This window comes from Camelus bactrianus, chromosome 9 (genome assembly GCF_048773025.1).
Source record: "Camelus bactrianus isolate YW-2024 breed Bactrian camel chromosome 9, ASM4877302v1, whole genome shotgun sequence".
Classification (NCBI taxonomy): domain Eukaryota; kingdom Metazoa; phylum Chordata; class Mammalia; order Artiodactyla; family Camelidae; genus Camelus; species Camelus bactrianus.
The window spans coordinates 13,172,265-13,194,359 of record NC_133547.1 but is presented as its reverse complement, the minus strand read 5'-3'; the positions used below and the strand labels follow the sequence as shown (position 1 = coordinate 13,194,359).

General features: G+C 35.0%; 1 protein-coding gene and 1 long non-coding RNA gene across 4 annotated transcripts in view; one reads left to right on the top strand and one right to left on the bottom strand.

The window, feature by feature from the left end:
• The window catches only part of LOC141578728 (uncharacterized), a 42,400-nt gene extending 41,435 nt beyond the window's left edge, over nucleotides 1–965 (bottom strand). The window contains exon 1 of the long non-coding RNA XR_012509392.1: nucleotides 830–965. This is a non-coding gene — a long non-coding RNA (uncharacterized LOC141578728). The remainder of the gene's footprint in view (nucleotides 1–829) is intronic.
• A 52-nt stretch (nucleotides 966–1,017) lies between these two features.
• Nucleotides 1,018–20,335, top strand: LOC105075882 (uncharacterized). Of its 3 annotated transcripts, none has more exons than XM_074371166.1 (5): nucleotides 1,018–1,277; nucleotides 5,885–5,967; nucleotides 7,756–7,882; nucleotides 8,996–9,091; nucleotides 16,616–20,335. In XM_074371166.1, exons 2-5 carry the CDS (start codon nucleotides 5,959–5,961, stop codon nucleotides 17,575–17,577), a joined length of 1,194 nt encoding a protein of 397 aa, XP_074227267.1. In that variant the 5' UTR covers nucleotides 1,018–1,277; nucleotides 5,885–5,958; the 3' UTR covers nucleotides 17,578–20,335. The 3 variants fall into 3 exon arrangements, with proteins under 3 accessions (XP_074227267.1, XP_074227266.1, XP_074227268.1); XM_074371165.1 differs by having other exon boundaries at nucleotides 1,018–1,287; nucleotides 8,993–9,091; XM_074371167.1 differs by lacking the exon at nucleotides 5,885–5,967 and having other exon boundaries at nucleotides 8,993–9,091.
• Nucleotides 20,336–22,095: the final 1,760 nt, after the last annotated feature.

Genomic DNA, 22,095 nt, shown 5'->3' with positions numbered 1-22,095 from the left:
GTGTGGAATATTTCTAAATGTTTTAAAACTCAATTGATAAGTATTTAGGCTAACAACAATTTTTCACTCAAGTCAAACTCTAGCTTGAATAGTGTGAGTTTCAGATGTAATTTGTAAACAGTCTATAACTGCAGTCATGGCTTTTATACAATTGGACCTTTCTTTACTAGATAGTGCTCTTTACTGTTGTAATTTAAAATCTGATCAACTGGCAATGTAGGGACTGTAACTCCACTTGTCCACTTAAAAATTTATTTATTTTTTTAACTAGCCCATTAAGTATCTTGTATTTATTGGCCAAACATGTTACTTGCTGTGACTTGACTTTCCTATTTATTTCTTTTGTCTGTTTTCTCAATTTAATGATTTATAGAATACACACATATACCCTGGATCTTCAATATTGCCAGTTTTAATTATCCAGTCAATTTTTCATTTGTCTAAGTACGAAGAATGTAATGTAACAAAAATGTAATATGACTTCACCCATGTACGATGTTAGTCAACTTAACACTTTATTGGACAACCAAGGCCTTTACCAGGGTGCTAAAAGTTATCATTCTCATGTATTACTGAATAGGTTGTCATTACTGCAGGGGACATAAAAGATCCAGTATTCCACGTTCAAGTGCTCACACCAAGGACAGGACGTGATGGCCAAGGAGTCATACCACTGATTCAACAGGGCGGACACTTCACACACAGGCCTGAGGCTTCTGAAAAGAAGAGCTCCACAGTCACGCGCACACACACACTCACTCACTTACACACACACACACACACACACACACACACACACACACACAGTTTGACTGGGTTATAAACTCACCTTCAGGAGTTCGCATTCGATGGCCCTCGGCGTCACATTGCTGATTTAACCGGGCGGACCGCTCACACGCAGGCAGGCCTGAGACCTCAGAAAACAATAGCTCCGCAGTCCCCTTCTCAGAATTCGCTGGTGCAGGGTCACCGGACTCGCCTCCTCCTGGCCTTGAGAAACACCTCAGGTACGGCCTTCAGCTCTTCAGAGATCCGCACCGCGCACGCGCAGCGCAGCGGCCACTCCCAGAAGTCTCCGGGGCGGCCGCTTTGGTCGGGGACTTTTACGACTCGGGACCCAACGTCCTGTAGTCCGCGAGGTGACTTCTACCTCGAGCTCCTTTTTTTGTGTGTCCGTTGTTGCGAACTGCGAGTGAGTAGCACCCGTCCCAGGAAAAAAGCTGCCTGGGTGGCGGCGGAAACGACTGTGAAGGCGGAGCAGGAGCCTTCGAGGGACGGTGAGTGGCGGTGAGGGGAGTTTCGCGGGAGGCGCTTAAAGCCTGGAAGCCCCGAGCGCCGCTGCGGGTGCCCTCCCGCCCCCTCGGGTCGGTGGGCGCTTGAGCAGCGCGGGAGGGTGGTTTTATCTGTCTTAGGGTGGGTGCGATTGTGAGACTGAGAATGTGTGTTCGTTCTCTTGTGACGGAGACACCGGGTGCATGTCCTCTTTTGTGAGCGTGGATCACAGCCGCTCAGAGCTGTCGTGTGACATACAGCTCTTTGTTGGCGCTGCTGCTTCTAGGCTTCTCTCAAACGTGTTCGCCTGCCCAAAAGATACGGGCGCAATTTTGTAATCTGGTCTTGAGTCCTGCAGGACACCTTCCGGCAAAAAAGTACATACCAGCTGCTGAGATTGGAATTTTAAATAAAGAATTGCCCCTGAGACAGGCTCCTAGGAACCTATGGATAGACTCCAAGAATAGTATTCCTTCCTCGGATAACTCTCTCTGGAAGTTCTCTCGGGTTCATTTATGTACTTGAATGTACTTGAGAATGAAAGCATTTCTTGAGCTCTGATGGCAGAACGCTGCTGTGAACCCTAACACAGATTACACAGTTTTACTTAATTCTGGATATATATATATATATATAGTCACAGCGGGTGTAGTAGCCCTGAAGGGTGGAACATAATAAGTGCTCAATACTGTCTTTATTCTCTATCATTCACCCTTCAGATTTCATTAAATCAGTATTGAACATGTGAAGTTAATGTGATGAGTGCTTGAATGTTAGAGGACTAGGTGGACTCTAGTTATTCAGAACAAGAGTTTTGAATCAGGAGTCCTTTGTATTTTGGAGCTTACAGGTGACCACAAACCCCTTGTAATTGTATAGAATTACTGCATATATTTGTAAAAATATATTTTTCAAAGGTGTGCATAACTGAAAAGATTAAACCTGGGTAATTGATCTGCAGTCAGAGATTGTTGTACCTTGGGATGGTTTTGCACAAAATTCATGATTATACTAATTGGAATGGTTAAGAAAATCACATGACATCCATGAGATAGAATATTATGTAGAAAATAATATTTGTTTATGAGAACTAGTCATTACAAGGAAAAATGGCTATGATCCTATGTTAAACAATCTTCATATTGTAAATAATAGTAATCAAGAAAATTTGAAATTGTATGTGCAGTTTATTTTAAAAAGAAAATTTTGTAAAAACTTTTGCAATGGTTATATCCAAAATGATAGTTTTGGTTTTTCAGAGAAGAATGAAGGCATTTAGCCACTTTTATTGAGCATTTTATTTTCTGCGTACCCAGAACTTTTGAACCTATTTGGCATGCATATTCACATTAATTTACAAAGGCAATTTCCCTTTCCATTAGAGTATTTATAGTGTAATGTCTCTATCAGTGCAGTACAGCTAAAGGATATTCAAGAACAGATAAGTGGTATTTATTTTAATCACGTTGATTTTTTTCATTGTAGGCCGAGTATTTACAATTTTTTTAACTTTTAAATTTTTTAAATGAGGAAAACATAGCCTCTTCCCAAAGTGATGTCTATAAATGTTTATAATACTTTGAAATATTTTATATTTTATTTATGATGATGGAATTAATGCAGGCTTACTGCAAAAAAAAATTTCATTTCCTTAAGGAATATATTGAAAAAAAAAAAACAAAAATTACCCATAATCTCCCTGCCTGGAGATAATAACTTTAAGAATTTGGTATATATTTTTCCATTTTCATGTGGGTTTTTTTTTTTTTTTTTTTTGGTGGGAGCAGAATAAAATTGATCAAATAAAGGAGACAAAGAGTCCAGCTCTTAGTTCAAAAAAGAAATCTAATCCAATGATAGGTTTCTTTATACCTCTGTATATGTAGGGAGAAGAGGGACAGGCAGAGAATCTTGTTTGAAAAGCATCATAAGTAGTTATACCTTTTAGTTATTCCAAATGTTATTTAAAACTTAATTACCAGGGCACCATATTACTAAGTAAGACATTCTTTCAGAGTTAATAATTTAGAGATTTAAGATTATTTTCAGAAAAAATAAGACTAATCTCTGATTTCCAGGTGTCTTGCAAGTGCAAACTATATTTCCAAACATAGTTATTATACTAGAAAATAAAGACTATATTTATAGTCACATTAATCTCTATATTGTGCAGAGAATGAGATTCATTCTTTAGTTAGTAGTCTCAGTTTTATCATACTGTTCTTTGAACAAGTTTATGATTCTGAACAGTTTTTCTTGCTCTCAATAGCTCCTGGGGCCTGAGGAAGGGGTCATTTTCTCTTTTCCTGTCTGATAATCTCCCAGTCTCTCTCTCTTTTTAATTAATGATTTTATTAAGCAGAAATCTATTTTATCAAATGTAGCACCTAAAATTTTAAATATTAGAATTATAAGAGAATGTCCAAGAAGCATAAGTTTTAATATAACAAAAACAGGAAGCACCAGAATTAACTTCCTTTTATAATAAAAGATTAAGGAACATAGAATGATTTTCTTCTTCAGTAATGACAGATAATTTACATTAATCAACATGATATACAACTTAGTATTTATATGGATTACCTTGCCTAGTCTTCAAAATAGTCATATGTCATATGTGATACTCTTATACCTGCTTTGCTGATGAGAAAATCTGCACTGAAATATTATTAACTCTCACAGCTCAAAGCTCAATATCACTTCCTAAAAGTCTGAAAACAGTGCCTTTTTCTTAATTTCAATGGGATGCCACCTCTTAAATTATGCATACCTTTTTAACTTGCCTTCTTCCCAGGGCAATTCTTTTAATACTGTTTTCCATCAATTTTATGGATATAAAAAATTTTAATATCATCCTTATTAAGAATGGCATAGTATGTCACAATATAGCAGACTGTAATACATTTAACCTATTTGCCTGCTGTGAGATTTTTATGTTTTTAATTTTGGACTATCAAAAATTATTCTATGATGGACATCCTTATGCAGATACCTTGTGAATGTCTATAGTTATTTCCATTAAAATCTTTCTAATAGTGGTATTTTGTAGTAAAAAAAAAATAGTAATACTTCTGTTAATTGTTTAAAATATGCCAGACCTGGAAAGTGTAATATTTGAAGTAATGCAATCACTAAAAAGATGCAGTTACTTCCTTCATAATACTTATAATCTGTGAATGAACTTTAAATCTGAATAGGAATAATTATAAAATAGTGTGTGATAAAGGCCACTACTGAGATTTAGGTGACCTGCCTAAAACAGACATCAGTGTGACTATAGTGACAGTAAGCATATAAACAAACACTGAGCACATGGGATCTGTATGGCAGCAAGTAGATTTTTAGTATAACTTTTATATCTTGGAGATTTCATTCTAATGATATTAGATGCATGGCTAAATTAATAGGTGAGATAATTCAGCTATCTAGATGATGTCATGACAGAACTGGCAAGTTTAGAAACAAAATAAATTCTTCTGTCAAAAAGACCTGAAATAAAGCTGTATTGACACTGTCATCACTTCACAAAAGAGATTATTAACGGACTGTTCTCCAGTTTTTTTATAGCCAAACTTCCAACATAACTGAGAAGAAATGATAAAATAAGTTCGGGTATTGGAATCCAAAGGAAACAAGATATAAGCCATTTAGTAAAATGATCTGAATTTATAGAACAGAGAACTTTGTGGAAGTCTTCACCTTCACAAATTATAAAAAAACACACACATATTTCAAGTTCCTATGTCAGTTGTTACAATGATTATAAAGGAAACTTGAAAAAAAAAAAACAAGATCTAAGCAAAAAGATAGGGATTGCTGATGCCATGTTCTGATCATGACAAAGGCATATTTTATGTCTTCACTAGTCTTATTTGATTGTTTCATGTATGGACTAAAACCAACTAAATGCACAGTGACTCATTTCTAAAGACACCACCCAAAAACCAGAATAATACAAAACAACCAAAAATATAGAGCTGTTAATATATGGCCATATAAATTTCCAGACTTCTCTGTCTTCTGTTTTATGAATGTCTGCCATTCTTCTCTCTGTATCCTTAAATATTCTTCCACATCCTTAAATATTCTTCCCAATTCAGCATTTAATAACTACTTTGTATTCTAGTATAATGTTGGTCTATCTCGTATTTAACTAGTAAGCTTGCTGGACTCAGACTGCTGAACATTCCTTGTCCATCTCTAATATTTTGATCAACTTCACCCACTTTCAAGGCCACAAAAGAGGTTCTGGTTTGGATGATGTGGTCTTTTTTCTCTCTTGAGGTTGAGAATGGAAAGAGGAAGTTCTGCTCAGAGCAGGACAGAGCTGCCCAATCTCAGGTTCTTCTCAGCCTCATCACAATGGTACATTGGCCAGAAAATTTTCTACTGGAATATTTGGATCTGGCTTCAATGCAGAAATGACTGCAGCTGAGGTCCCTGGGAATTGAGTGAGGAAATGGATCTGTCTGGAATCCTAACTTATCCAAGTTGTGTGTGATGCGAGGTGATTCAGAGTCTGGAATGGAAGAGCATAAGTGATAATATTAACTTGACTCCAGTAGGGAAACACTAAAGCACATCTGGTCTCAGGGTCTTTCTCTTCTCCCAGGTCTGGGTTTTCTGGACTCTGCTTTTCTGGTAGAGGAACCCGGAAGTTTGATCAGCTCTTGCAGGCCTAAAACCATGGCCCATGTAAGTTGATGTTTCTCTCCTTGTTGAAACATGTGTGTGTTTTTTTAGGTCATGTAAGTATTTTCAGTAATTTTCTTCAAGTTTCCTAAGAGAAAGTTTCCTCAAATGACCTGTTTCCTAGTTATTATTTCAGAGAAATATGTGGCCTATTCTAAACTAAGTAGTATTCATGTAATTATTGACCAAATTATTCAGCATATTTTAAGTGCCCATTCTTTAATTAAGGACAATAAGTGCTTTGAAGTTAGGGTTTATGCTGTGCAGGTCAGATCTGTAGTTTGGAGACGGAGACTATGGTTCTATTTAGCTATCCATGATAAGGCTTTGAAGTTTTCCACAGATCTGAGATTTCTAGGTAGATGAGGTGGAATTTATCACTGAATGATCTTAATATGATGTGAAATGTCATGCTTTGTATGGATTAGAATATGATTGGGGCTTTTAACATGAAGATAATGTATTTGGTAGGAAAGCCATGAGACATAAATATTAAAGCTATTTTGTTGGTGAATGAGACACACTAAGTTTGTGTAACATCTGTATAATTAACCAGCCTTCTTCAGTATCATTTAAATCAATGTTTTACCGCATAATTAATTACTCTGAAACATAGTATCTTAAAGCAGCAAACAGTTATCTCATAGTTTCAGTGAGTCTGCTAACTGGATGTGGTTTAGCTTGGCTCTCCTGCTCTGAGTCTCTTGTAGGGTAATCAGTTTGTTGGTCAGGGTTATCAGTGTGTTGGTCAGGGTTGCAGTCATCATAAAGCTCAACTTTGAGTGCATCTCCATCCAAGCTCGCTGAAGTAGTTGTTGACAGGACCCAGATCTTCATGGCTGTTGGACTGAGGGCCTCACTTCCTCAGTAGCTGTTGGCTGGCGACTGCTCTTGGTTTTTTGCTATATGGACCTTTCCCAGGGCAGCTCACAACATGGTAGCTGGATTCATCAGGGGGAGCAAGTGAGACAGCAAGAGAGAATAAGCAATGTGGCCCATTGTTTTTTATAACCTTATGTTGGAAGTGACACTCCATCACTTTTTTATATTCTATTTGTTAGAAATAATTCACTCTCAAAGGGAGAGGATGACATGAGGACATAAATACCAGGAAATGGAGATCATTGGTAATCAATGAAATTACCCACCACACTCAAAATAAGGAAAGTGTTCAGTGAGAAATGGTACCTGGCTATGAAAATGCATATCATTATATACAGTTGGTGAAAATAGGACCTTAGAATTGTGGAAGACCTTCCAGATGTTGTGCTACCTAATTGTATAAATTACTAAATCTGATTTATTTATAAAATACAAAATCATGTGCCAAAATGATACACAGATTTATTGAACCAAGCAAAAATGCTTATGATATGATCTGACATAATAAAGTACTTGATGCTTGAAGAAAGGCTTAATTTTATGCAACTCAGTTTTCTAAAATTTGGACAAATATTTATTTATTGAGAATATATGAAGCAGATACCATTTGGACATTATTCTTGTATACACTTTTTAATTTAGGAGGGAAACATTATTATTTTGTCCATTTCCAAATGGTTCAGATATTTAGAAGTATCCCAAAGCATGGAAGACATTTGATCTGTGTTGGCAGGCTTCTTCAAAAATATGTAAACATTCTCCTTCAGCCTCCTTCTGCATCATAGATTGCCAGCCTGCATGCTTTCATTTTCTCTTTTCCTGCAGAGAAATCCATCATCTCTTCTGCTCCTACTTTCAAAGTATTTTCTTTAATTTCCCCAGTGATACATATATTTTTTACTGTTTCAGGGATCATTGACATTCAGTGACGTGGCCATAGGCTTCTCTCAGCAGGAGTGGGAATGTCTTGACCCTGTTCAGAAGACTTTGTACCGAGATGTAATGATGGAGAACTATGATAATTTGGTCTCACTGGGTATGTTCATCAGCCTCAAATAATTTGTTTTCCTTCTAAAAGTGGTTTGAACTTTGTCAGGTTAGAAATGGTAGCTCCAATAAACAACTTCATCTTCCCTATCCTTCAATAATTTTCATATCTCCATGTGTTCTTTGCTTGTTTTTGCCTCTCTTCCATAATGACCAAGCAGCTAAATTAGAAATTTGTGGCATATATTGTATACCGTTGTCAAAGGATCCAAGTTTTTTTTTTTTTATTCATTTGTGTTCTAAATTGCTGTAATATTCCATTTTATGATCTGAACCAGTTTCAGGGATATCAGCTTGACAGAGGATCCTGAATTGCTCTCACTATCAAAAAAGCCTACAATTTATATGGTGATAGATTGGGTAATTGGAATTTATTTAAAATTGTATCAGGAGCAGTTCATTTCCTAAAACACATTTCATCTGATCTGTGGTTGAAAGTTGTAATCTATGAAAATTATGTTCAAAATGGAATATCATAGCTATATTTTCTTGTGTCCTCTAGTGACATAAGAACATTAAAATAATGTTAATAGCTAACATTTTGATGACTGTGTAGGAGTCATTTTTCTCAGCACATTATGTGATTTAACTGATTAAAATAACTGGGAGTATTAGCTGATTTAATTCCCCCAACAGTGCTATTATTATCCCCATTTTATAAATGAAAATACTGAAGTATAGTGGGTTGAAGTGAATTGTCCGAGGTCGTACCCAACTGGAAGGTAGAAAGGCAGGAATTGATCGCAGGCTTCAGAGTGTGTGTGTATGTGTTTGTTTTGTTTTGTTTAATGGAGGTACTGGGAATTGAACCCAGGACTTCGTGCGTGCTAGGCATGCGCTATACTCACCATACCCCCAGAGTGTATTTTTAACCACATTATGCTTGCTCTCTAGAGTTAGAGGACATATGAGTTTAAATTTTAAACAAACAACAAAACAAAAGCTTTACCTTACCTAACTAATCTCTTGTTCTTTAATTCTCTCATTCTTCTCTAAAATAGTCAATATCATTATGACCTTTTATTGTCATAGATATAATTTTAATCTTGACTAGTCACAATTTATTTCTCCATCCTGTGGCCATTCTTTTTTCTTTAAGCAGGCCATTCCATTTCTAAGCCAGATATAATTACCTTACTGGAACAAGGAAAAGATCCCTGGATGGTTGTGATGGAAGAAAAGAGAAATTGGTGTACAGGTAAGTAAGAGCAAGTCAGGCCAAAGTCATTTGTGTAATATGATAGCCCAGGTGGTAAATACACTTGGTAAACACATCCTTGAAACACTTGTTGGAAAGCCTCCTTCTCAGTGAAGGAAAGGCTTGCAATGTGGAGAGGAAATATCTCAACTTCATAGCCTCATTAACCATTCACCATATTGTTTTTCTCATATTTCCCTCCCATTTTCATGCTTGACACTCTCCTTCCACAGTGTAGCCATTTACCTGTATTTTCCACCCAGATTCTTTCCAGATCCTCTTTTTCAATGTGACTCTATTGTCTAAAAATACATTCATTCCTAAAAGTATCTGGCAAATATTTGAATAGTCTTAGTTGGCACTGTACTTGGCACAATCAATCCAGCATTATTGAATAGGGCAGATAATGTTTCTGCAGTAATGGAGATTATACCATGTTAAGGAAGAGATAAACATGAAAACAAATAGATAAATAATATAAGGTAGTGAAATATATTGTGAAGGACACTAACCCGGAACATAGCAGATTTAGGTAGGGTCACATGATCAGGAACCCTCTTCTGAGGAGCTAACATTTGTGCAGACACAGTAAGGACGTGGGCTTTTTGACTGTGAGAAGGAGCATGCCAGGGAGAGTGAACCACACATGCAAAGGCCCTCAAGGGGGTGTGAGGTTTGTGTGTTTGAGGAGTAGCATGGAGACCAGTTAGTGGATGGTGACTAACAGGCGTGAAACTACTATGTTAGGAAGGAACAGATCCTGTGAGATTTTCTGGATCATTATGAAGAATCAGAATTGTTTTCTCAGAGTAATTAGGATCCCTAATCTGATTTAGGTTTTTTCTCTTTGTTTTTTTAAATAAGATTTTCACCTTTTCATTAATCATGACTTACACAGATACCTAGATAAAACAACTATAGGTTACTGTAATTCATTTTCATATCCTTTCCAAATATTTCTTTATTCTTATTTGTGTTAACATTGATCTGTTGGATTTATTCTCATATTCTTTCTAGGTTGGTATTCTTTCATCATTTTTCATTTATTTGAAATATGCTTGTGAGCTGTATTACCTAATTCTGAGTTTTTCTAATTCTCATTTATGATTTTTCGTATCTAAAAGTCTTTTCATGTCTTTTAGCATGTTTTTGAATAATATGGTGTAGTTTTTTTCCCCCTGTTTTCAGGGCATTTGTTTTAGAGGTATGTATATTGTCTCTATAACTGTCATTACCTTTATTCATAAAATTTCTTGTATAGAACTTGACTTTGGGCATATGAGGTGGGGGGAATCATTTATATGTGAGATTAGTTTTCGTCAGTTTTGAGAAAGGAATCAAAATCTGGATACCTTTTCTAAATTTGTAATTTTAGAGCTGCTGCTTCTGTTTATTTTTTTTAAAGCATTCATATTATCATGGCTTGGGGAATGAATGGAGGGAGCTATAGTTTTTTTATACTATTATAATTGAAATGGTAGTGATCAGATTTAGATTGTTACAGACTAAGATTTTAATTGTAATTCCCAGCAAAACCATTAAGAAAATAACTAAAAAATATATAGCAAAAGAAAAAATAAAGGAAATCCAGTGGCATCCTAGAACATATCTATTTAACACAAAAGAAGGTAATAATTAAGAATTAGAAGGAGAAGAAATACCTAAGACATATAGAAAATGTGTAACAAATTTTAGCCATAAGTTTTATCAGTAATTATTTTACATTGTATTTTCTTACGTTTCAGGGGTAACTGTTCTTTATTTTGGATACAAGTCCTTATGGAACATTAAACATTTTTCCCCACAATGCGACTTACCTATTAATTTTATTAACAATATCTTACAAGGAGTTTTTAAATTTTTTGTATTCTAATTTATCAAATTCCTCTTTAATGATTTTTTTGGGGTATACTATCCAAGAAATCTTTGCCTGCCCCAAGGTAGCAAAGTTTTTTGCCTATTTTTTTCTTGACCTTTTTATAATTTTTGCTTTTATGTTTAGATCTATATCCATTGTGAGTTAATTTTTTATTATGGTGTGAGTTGGGTTCCGGACTCATGTTCTCCCTTTGGATATCCAGTTATTCCAGCACCATTAAAAAAAAAAGAATTTCCTTTCCCCATTTGGATTGTGTTAGCACCTTTGTCAAACGTGAAATCATTGTATGTATGTGTGTCTGTTTCTGGTCTCTTGTGTTTTTCACATTGGCATGGAAAATGAAAGTCTTGTGGGAGGTTTTTTCATTTGTTACCCTTATTGAATTGAGGTAGTTTTCTTTTGTTCCTAGTTGACTGATTTTTTTTTTTTTTTTTTTTTGCTATGAGTGAGTGTTCAATTTTGTCAAATGCTTTATCTGAATCTATTAAAATGATTATTTCTCAAAACTTTACATTCCTTGTGTCCCTTCATAGTCCTTCCCCCTCAATCTCCCTCCGACCTCCTTAGGTAAGCACTGATCTAATTTGTACTTTCTGTCACTATAGAGTTGATTACATGTACAGTTTTATATAAATAGAATGATAGTGTGAAGTTTTTCATCTTGCTTCCTTCACTCAGCATAATTATACTGAAGTTCATCCATGTTGTTATGTGTATTTTACTTTTTATTACTCAATACTATACCAGTATTTGGTTATACCACAATTTATTCATTCATCTGTTGATGGACATTTTTGGCTTTTAGTGATAACAAATAAGGATGTTGTGGACATTTGTTTATAAGTTTCTGAATGAATATAATTCTTCCATTTCTTTTGGCCAAATACCTAGGAGTTGAATGCCTGAATTGCATTGTAGGTGTATGTTTAAATTTGTAAGATTTTAAATTTAGATTTAGATAAATGAGGTTATAAATTTAAGTTTGTAAGAAACTGTTTTATAGTGTTGTTACACTGTTTCACATTTTCACCAGCTTTAAGAAAGATCTGGATCCTCCATATCTTAGGAACAATTTGTATGGTCAGTCTTCTTAATCTTAGCCTTTCAAATAAGTATATAGTGACATTTTGTTGTGGTTTTAACTTGTTTCTCCACAGTGACTAATGATGTTGAGTATCTTTTACTTGCTGTCTTTTTTGGTGCAGAATCTTTAAAAATGTTTTGTCTGTTCTATTAGGTTGTTTGTTTTCTTATTGAACTTGTAAGTTATTTTTTATATTCTATATTAAAAGATATCCTTTTTGACTGTTCTCTTGTTTACTGTGATTTTTCCTTTCATTCGTGTAGCAGTGTCTTTGGGAGAAAAGAAGTTTTTAACTTTGACAAAATTGAGTTTATCAATCTATTCTTTATGAATCACAGTTTTAGGTGTTATATCTAAGAATTCTTTGCCTGGCCCAAGGTCACACATCTTTCCTATTTTCTTCTAGAAGTTTTAGTTTTATGTTTTACATTTAGGTTGGTGATCCATTTTTTTCGTTCATTTTTGTTGATCAAATATAGGGGAGTTTTTTGCATATAGATACCCCAATTGTATCATTTCTTAAAAAGACTATCCTTTCTTCCTTCTATTGCCTTTGAAATGATGAAAGTAAGTTTTCCATATATGTATGGATCGATTTCGGATAACCTGTTCCATTTACTGGTGTGTCTTGAGATCTTGCTGATTACTATATCTTCATAAATCTTATAATTAAGTAGTGTTAGTCCCCCTGCTATAATCTTTTCAAAGTTGTTTTGACTATTCTAGGTCCTTTGCATTTCCCTATAAATTTTAGGATTAGCTTGTCAGTTTCATCATAGACAACAAAAAAAGTCTGCTGGAATTTTTATTGGAATTACACTGAATCTATAAATCAATTCAGCAATAATTATTGACATCTTAACAGTATCAAGTTTTACATTTTCATGAATGTGATCTCTCTCTCCATTTATTTATATCTTTAACTTTTCTCAGCAGTGTTTTGTAGTTTACAGTGTACATCTTTTGTGGGATGTATCCCTCAATATGTCCTATTTTTGATACTACTTTAAGTTGATTTTTAAAATTTGAATTCCTGAGTTTTCTCTGATATTTACATATTGGTTGTATATGCATCAGCCTTGCTAAACTCAATTATTTTCCAGTAGCTGGTTTGTAGGTTACATGTGACTTTACACACATGATTAAATAATCTGTGATTAAAGACATTTTTGTTTCTTAATCTTTTCTCCCACATGCCTTTATTCATTTTCTTGCTTTACTGCACTGCCTGGAATCTCTAGTCCAGTGTTGAGTAGCAGTGGTGAAGGCATAACCTTTTGTTGTTCCTGATCATACGTGGTGAGCATAATTCTCTCACCATTGGATATGGTGTTAGCTGTGGGTTTTTTACAGATGATCTTTATTAGGTTAAGTTCTTTTTCCTAGTTTGCTGTGAGTTTTTATGAGGGATGAATATGGTTTTTAGGCTTTTAGTAAATGCTTTTTTTTTCTTTTAAATATGACCCATGTGGGTTTTTTCCTTTTTATTTTGTTAGTATAGTGAATTATATTGATGGAATTTTAAAATATTAAACCAGTCTTGTATTCCTGGGATTGATCATTGCTGTGGTCTGAGTGTTTCTGTCTCCTAGCGTTCGTATGTTGAAATCGTAACCCCTAAAAGATGGTATTATGAGGAAGAGCCTTTGGAAGTTGCTTAGATCATGAAGGTGAGCCCTCATTAGTGGAATTAAGTGTTCTTATAAAGAGACCCCACAGAGATTCCTACCCTCTTACACCATTTGAGGAGACATTGAGAAGTCACTGGCTGTGAACCAGGAAGAAGGCCTTCACCTAAATACGACCATACAAGTGCCTTGATGTTGGACTGCCACCCTCTGGAACTGTGAAATAAATTTCTGTTGTTTATAAGCTACCCAGTCTATATTTTTTATTATAGTAGCCCAAAAATGAAGACAAACATGATATATTATCTTTTTTACATATTGATGGATTCTGTTTGTTAAATAGTGTTTAGTATTTTACATATATGATTACAAGGTTTTCTAGTGTGTAATTTTCACTTCTTGTACTCTTTTTCTGCTGTTTGGTATCAGAGTAACTACTAGCATAGAGTAATTCACTCCTCAATTTTCTGAAAGAGTTTGTTTAGAATTGGCACTACTTCTTCATTAAATATTTGAAACAATTCACCAGTGAAACTGCTGTGCTTGGAATTTTCTTTGTAGGAAGGTTTTCCCATTGTTTACTAGATATACTGTTGCCACACTGATTTAGATCCTTCTCATGCATGTATCGTTGTTGGTAAGACTGAATGTTGTAGTGATTCATACCTAAATCCCAAATTAGGAAATCTCTAGTTGTTTTTGTACCAGCATTCCCCCCTCACTTTGCAGTTTGGCAGTGCTCCCTCTCATTGTTCTTATAGCCAGAAATATTTTGTAGTTCTTTTTGGAATTTTTGTAGCCCATGCTTGCGTCACAATTATTGGGACCTGCCCTTGAAACAAGGGCAGGAGAGTGAGTTTAGCAAGAAATTCAGCTGAGTCTGGGTTGGTTTGTAAAGTCTGACTCCTTTCCAAAACCCTCCTGTTTTTATTTACAGTCCGTATGTAGTTAATTTTTCTACTTTGTCAAGTGTTTGTGGTTGAAATCAGTCAGAGAGGAGGATGGGCCGTAGGAACTTTGTGTCACCATACTGGAACTAGAACATCTTCAATTAGGAAGTTATTTAATGATGAGAAATAATTTTTTCTCTTGTATCACTGCTGATTCATTGCTTTTTATTGCATGATTTAAATCTGTCACAGTCATTTTTTGCTACTATTTTTGTAGTTTTGGCCAGTCATAGCTCTCTAAGTCTTTGAATTCTTCCTTTTTGACATATGATTTCTAGGCTTATGCCTGTTCACTTCTTAGATTTTCCCTTTGTCCAACTATGCTATAACCATATTTAGATCTAAATATTGAGCAGTTATAATGTAGGTATTGAAATATGCTTATAACAAGTTTTTTTTCTTGGCAGCTTTTTTTCTGTTTCTTCTGTAGCATCTGGCTGGTTTACACTTTCTTTTCTGTGGTCAGCTTTGATAAATTTTCTTAGAAAGTTATCCATATTTTCAAAAGATTCATATAGTACTCTTATAATTTAAATTACTCTGTGGTTCTTGTTTTCCTCTTTTTGTATTTTTATTTTTAACTATCTTTTCAATTGGTTTATCTAGTATTTCCTATAATGATTTTTTTAAAGCACCAGCTCTTTTTTAATGCTACTGTTTTCTAACTCATTAGGTTCTGCTTTTATCTTTTTCCTGCTTTCCTCTACTTTGTTGTTTATTTTCCATATACTAGGCTTTGCTTCTCAACTCACTTTTTTTAAATAGAGATGATTATTTTAAGTTTTGAGTTCTCTGAGTGGTGAAATTGAATGCCCAAGATTCTGATAGGTGCTTATTTTCAGTGTAGTCATTTACTAGAATTTTTTCATTTCGGTTTTTTTCTTCCCATAGTGATCCAGCATTTTTGGAGAGGGCATTTCCATTTCCACATGAGAGGCCTCTTTGTTTTCTAATATTTAGTCTTACTTTCTATTGTTACTCAATTTTCGAGAGTGTTGTTGATATTATTTAAACATTTTGTACACATACCATATTCTAGTTATAAGAAGATATTTTTTGCCCTCAAGTCATAGCCCCCTCACTAAACACTTTCAATTTTGCTCAAGATACTTTGTACCGACTTTTCTCCTTCAGCTCACAAGTGCCAGTTCTTTTTCATATAATTCTTGGCACTCTACCTTTGGATTCTTATATAATTCAAGTCCCCTTTTTTTGCCTAAAGTCCCTAAATGTTCAAACTATCATACAACTGGTGGGTGTACCTGGTGTATGTCAGAGAATTGAATGACATACTTTTCTGGGCATGATTAGAATGGTTGGCCTCGGTTAAAAAGAAAAGCTGGAGAGGAAAAGGGAAAGCTGAGAAGAGATATGAAGGAATAAAACAGATTGAACATAGGTAAGGATCATAAATAATAAAGTGTCGGGAGGAATAACTAAGTAAAGACCCTCAATATCTTAATTGTTATGAAGAACAGAGAAAAGCGCACATGGCTTTGCATAGGAGGGAATGAGTTGCAGTGGTGGAAGTGTGCATTTTTAGGGGAATTGTAATTGAAGAATGATCAAGTAAATAATTGCCTTTTAAAATTTTATATATGTATATATTTATATTTTAGATGGAAGTGGTATGTTAGAGCTGGCTGGTACTGGCTCCCTAGAGACAAGATTTTACATTTCATCCTAAGTCTAGGCTAAATTATGTTACATCGATAACTTGAAATTGCCTGGATAGATATTGGCATACACAAATCAGGGCTGGATATGTTCTGTGTGTGTCTTTGTAGAACTGGTTGTTAAACATTTACCAGCACTCTGCTGCATAAACTTACTTTTTCTGAACCCTCCTTTTACATTTTCAAGTTTTATAACTGTATTTTAAAGTTCTTTAAACTGTCTCTAATGGGTGAGATTTTAAATTTTCTCTTAATTCTGTTATAAAATGTTTTGTAGTGAAGGAAACTTTTTTCTTATTTGTTTTAGATTTGAAATCAAGATATGAAATAATCAGCTATGGAAAAATGTACATTTATACGAAACGTTCATCTCTTACTCTGCATCACAGAATTGATAATGGAGAGAAACCGTATGAATGTAAGGAATGTGGGAAGGCCTTTAGTCGTCATACAGATCTTAGAGTACATCAAGTAATTCATACTGGTGAGAGACCGTATGACTGCAGGGAATGTGGCAAGGCCTTTAGTCGTCTTACAGACCTTAAAGTACATAAGAGAATTCATACTGGTGAGAAACCCTATGAATGTGAAGAGTGTGGGAAGGCCTTTAGTCGTACCTCAAATCTTGCTCAACATGGAAGAGTTCATACTGGTGAGAAATCCTATGGATGTAAGGAATGTGGGAAGGCTTTTAGTGATGTTGGAACACTTAGAATACATCAGAGAATTCATACTGGTGAGAAACCCTATGAATGTAAGGAGTGTGGGAAGGCCTTCAGCCAAGCCTCAAACCTTATACAACATGACAGGATTCATACTGGTGAAAAACCCTATGAGTGTAAAGATTGTGGGAAGGCCTTTAGTCATGCTTCACATCTTGTTAGGCATGAGAGGATTCATACTGGTGAGAAACCCTATGAATGTAAAGAGTGTGGGAAGGCTTTTAGGAGTAGCCATCAACTTACTATCCACCATAGATTTCATACTGGTGAGAAACCCTATGAATGTAAGGAATGTGGGAAATCCTTTAGTGTATATGGACGACTTACTCGCCATCAGAGTATTCACAGTGGTAAGAAACCATTTGAATGTAACAAATGCGGGAAGTCCTTTAGGCTGAGTTCAAGCCTTAAAGTACATCAGAGTATTCATACTGGTGAAAAACCCTTTGAATGCTGCAAATGTGGGAAGTCCTTTAGACTTAGTTCAATGCTTAAGGTACATCACAGAATTCATACTGGAGAGAGATTATATGGGATATATGTATAGTAGACAATGGAATGTAACACTTAAAAAATTTAAATGAAGAGAGTATGAGAAGTTTTTACATGGTTTAGTTCTTTTAAGGCATCACATAATTTACACTGGCAAGAACTCCTTGGAATCTAAAGTGTTTGAAGTTTTTCGATTATGACTCAAGTACTATTCACCTTCAGAGAATTGTATTGTACTTTATATTAGAAAGTCTTTTATGGCATTCCTCTTTGTTTTACCACTCACTGGGTGGCCAGGCTCTGTGGCCAAGGTTATAAGGCAGATAAGTGCCACTTAAGGAAAAGACTAGTGAATGATTTGAAGTCATTGAGAGCAGAAAAAAATACATACCAGGATTAAGTAGCACAGTGATTACTTATAGCAAGAGAGGAGACAGAATGCACAAGATGTATGCCTTGCAGTGTGTTAGCGACCCATGGCCAGGAGATCACCTCCACATCTGACAAGCATGACTTAGCTGCACACAGCCCACTTTGTTCTGCAGTGGCAGGACACGAACTCCTTCCCCATAGGGTCTGACATCCCGAAAACCGGGGGCTTGCCTGTGTGCCACTGACATCTGTGATTAAACACAGCAAAGGAGTACACATTGAGTCTGACACAGAGATAGCTATTCATATACAAAGCAGCAACCCCAGTAGAGGTTGTGAAGGATCTTTATTTTTTAGTAAAGAAGTATTACAGGCCCAACAGGTCCCATTCTTTTTTTCCCACCAGCTTTACTGAAGTATAATTGACCAGTAAAACTATAAATTTAAGGCATATAAGTGGTGCTAAAGGGGAAATTTATAGCTATAAATGTTTATATTAAAAAAAGAAAAGTTTCAAACTTTAACAGCCTAATTTTATAGTTTAAGGAACTAGAAAAATAATAAACAACACAAAGTAGCAGAAGGAAGGAAACAGTAAAGTTTGGAGCAGTGATAAATGAAATGAGAGAATAGAGTAGCAACAGAGAAAATCATGAAACCAAAAGCTGGGTCTTCAAAAAGGTCAACAGAATTGGCAAACCTTTAGCTAGATGAAGTAAGAAAAAAGGGAGGAGAGTCAAATTACTAAAATCAAAAGTGAAAGTGGGAGGACATTATGATTGATTTTATAGAAATGGGCAATGGACTTGATTAGACATTTTTCCAAAGAAGATAGTATGAATGAGGAATAAGCATATGAAAACATACTTAACATCACCAATCATTAAGGAAATGCAAATCCAAACTACAATGAAATACCACCTCACATCTATTAAGATGGCTACTATTAAAAAAAAAAAAGTATAGGAAAGGATGTAGAGAAATTGGAACCCTTCTGCACTATTGGTGGGAATGTAAAATGGTACGACCATTGTAGAAAACAGTATGTAGATACCTCAAAAGACTAAATACAGAATTACATATGATCCAGCAATTCCACTTCCGGGTATATACCTAAAATAATTGAGGTCAAGATCTCTAAGAGCTAGTTCTACACTCATATTCATAGCAAATGTTGTAAATTCATACAATAGAATGCTATTCAGCCTTTAAAAAGAAGGAAATTCAGCAATATGCTGCACATAAATGAACCTTGAAGACATTTTGGTAAATGGAATAAACTGTCGCAAAAGGCAAATATTCCACTTATGTGAGATACGTAGAGTAGTCAGAAATTATGGAACTTGTCAAGTGGTTGCCAGTGGCTGGGAGGAGGCAAGAATAGGAGTTATTGTTTAATAGGTATAGCATTTTAATGTTACAGAATGAAGAGTTATGGGGTTGAATGGTGGTGATGACTACATACTGCATCTGTATATTGAATACTACTGAAGGATATACTTAAAAATGGTTCAGATGGTAAATTTTATATTCTGTGTATTTTAGAACAATCCATGGACTGAATAGTTTAAGTTTATTTTCTCATAGTTCTGGAGACTGGAAAGTAAAGATATCAGGTGTGGTTTCTTGAGGCCTCTCTTTGACTTGCTGATGGCTGCCTTCTCACTGTGTCTGCACATGGCCTTTTCTCTGTGTGTGTGCATCTCTGGGGTCTCTGTAAGTCCTAGTCTTGTTATAGGGACATTAGTAAGACTGGATTAGGGTCCACCTAAGTGGCCTCATTTTAACTTAATTACCTCTTTAAGTTCCTGTCTCCAAACACAGTCGCATTCTAAGGAACTGGGGGTTAGGATTTCAATATATGAATTTTGGGGAGGCACACTTAAGTTCAGGACTGGTCGGTCTGATGAAGCATGGCCGTGTATTAACGTTAAGTTACCTGGTTTACTGATGTGAAGAACATTACATGTGCCCAAATTGATTATTATAAAAGAATCTTAATGGTGCTATTCCTGTTACTATACTAAAATTCATGTTTCTCTTGCCTGCTATTTATAATGCTAACACTCCCCCTCCTCAAAAAAAAATTCAGTAGCTAGGTTTGAAAATACATTTATTTCTTCTTATTAAAAATTTTTTAAAATCAGCAAATGAGTTTTTAGGAAAGTTGAGGAGATGTTCCCCTAACTTCATTAGCAGGAGAGAAAAACATTTATGAATCATAAATGCTCAAGGAATCTGATCAATGTCAAATTGAGAACATTAACAAGAGGCCAAATACCCTTATGTTGTACAATAAGATGTGTGTAAATATAATTATTACTTATTCTCTGTTCTTTCATTATATACTATTTCTGTAAATTTTATTTGGAGGATACTGAAAAACCTGAGACTGTTGTAAAGTTTTGTAGAACCAACAATAAATCTCTTTTTGAAATTTTTATTCAAAAGGCTCTGAAACATTTTTGTCTTATTTGATAATTCGGTGCTCTGTTAATTAAATTAATGGTATTTCTGCCCTTTAAAATGTATAAATATCTGGAAGGTTTTTCAGACAAGAAATTGATTCTCGCTTCCCTTTTCTAGTCACATACACAGTTACATAATGAAATTCATGGATTCCTTTTGCAAACCCAGAATGATTCCTGATCCTTTGTCTCCTTGTATTTTATTTTTTAACATATTTTTTGAGTTGACTTATAGTCAGTTTACAATGTTGTGTCAATTTCCAGCATCGAGCACAATTTTTGAGTTATACATGAACATACATATATTCATTGTCACATTCTTTTTCACTGTGAGCTACCACAAGATCTTGTATATATTTCCCTGTACTATACAGTATAATCTTGTTTATCTATTATGCATATGCCTGTCAGTATCTACAAATTTCGAACTCGCGGTCTGTCCCTTCCCACCTCCCTCCCCTTTGGCAACTGCAAGTTTGTATTCTATGTCTATGAGTTTGTTTCTGTTTTGTATTTATGTTTTGTTTTGTTTTGTTTTGTTTTTAGATTCCACATATAAGCAATTTCATATGGTGTTTTTCTTTCTCTTTCTGGCTTACTTCACTTAGAATGACATTCTTCAGGGACATCCATGTTGCTGCAAATGGCATTCTGTTGTCATTTTTATGGCTGAATAGTATTCCATTGTATAAATATACCGCTTCTTCTTTATCCAGTCATCTGTCGATGGACATTTAGGCTGTTTCCATATCTTGGCCATTGTAAATAGTGCTGCTATGAACATTGGGGTGCAGGTGTCTTTTTGAAGTAGGGTTCCTTCTATATATATTCCCAGGAGCGGGATTCCTGGGTCATATGGTAAGTCTATTCCTAGTCTTTTGAGAAATCTGTCTCCTTATATTTTAAATTAACATGATTTTGGGAAATATATACAAGATCTAATGGTAGCTCATGGAGAAAAAAATGTGACAATGAATATATATATGTTCATGTATAACTGAAAAATTGTGCTCTACACTGGAATTTGATACAACATTGTAAAATGATTATAAATCAATAAAAAAAGTTTAAAAAATTAATTAACGTGATTTCACTCTGCACAAACAAAACAATGAACATATACTTAAAGGGGAAAAACAGGGAAAGTACTAAGAGTGTATCAGGATGGAGGGAATATTTAACTTTATTTTTCATAAGTTCCTTAGGATACTGAATTTTTGCAACACCAACATGATTTGCATTACCAGAAAATACATTTTAAAATATACTAAAGATGTTGTAGAGGAAAAAAAAATGTTACTGAAGAGGTGATTCATTCCAACAATTATGAAAATTGAATCTTATGTCTGGCTTTAGAAATAAGTACAATTGAAACAAATTATGACCTACAGTCCTTGATGTCCAAATCTCTACAAAACTATTACTTTCACTGCAAGATTCTATTGAAAATACCTCCCCCCTCCACTGAAACTTCTTTGTTTTGGAGATCTTGGTTGACTTCAATAAGTGACCGTTTGGGCTACTTGTATTTTCTTTTCCTTCATTTTAAATTCCTGCTCTTATGTTTTAAATTCACCAGTAAAGAGTGAGCCCGCCCTTGACTCAGATAAAAGCAGAATCCCAGGCCTGCTCTCTTACTCTCTCTCCTGCTCTCTTCCTACAACCTTGCTGTGTGGCCCCAGGTGTGCTGTATAGTATCTAGGACTTATAAGTAGTAAATTTCTATTTTTTCA

What these genes read in the sequence shown, in the direction of transcription:
- LOC105075882 (XM_074371165.1), top strand. An exon ending in TGATAATTTGGTCTCACTGG is followed by an intron (nt 7,883 to 8,992) that starts GTATGTTCATCA and finishes TTTTTCTTTAAG; the next exon opens with CAGGCCATTCCATTTCTAAG. An exon ending in AAAGAGAAATTGGTGTACAG is followed by an intron (nt 9,092 to 16,615) that starts GTAAGTAAGAGC and finishes TATTTGTTTTAG; the next exon opens with ATTTGAAATCAAGATATGAA.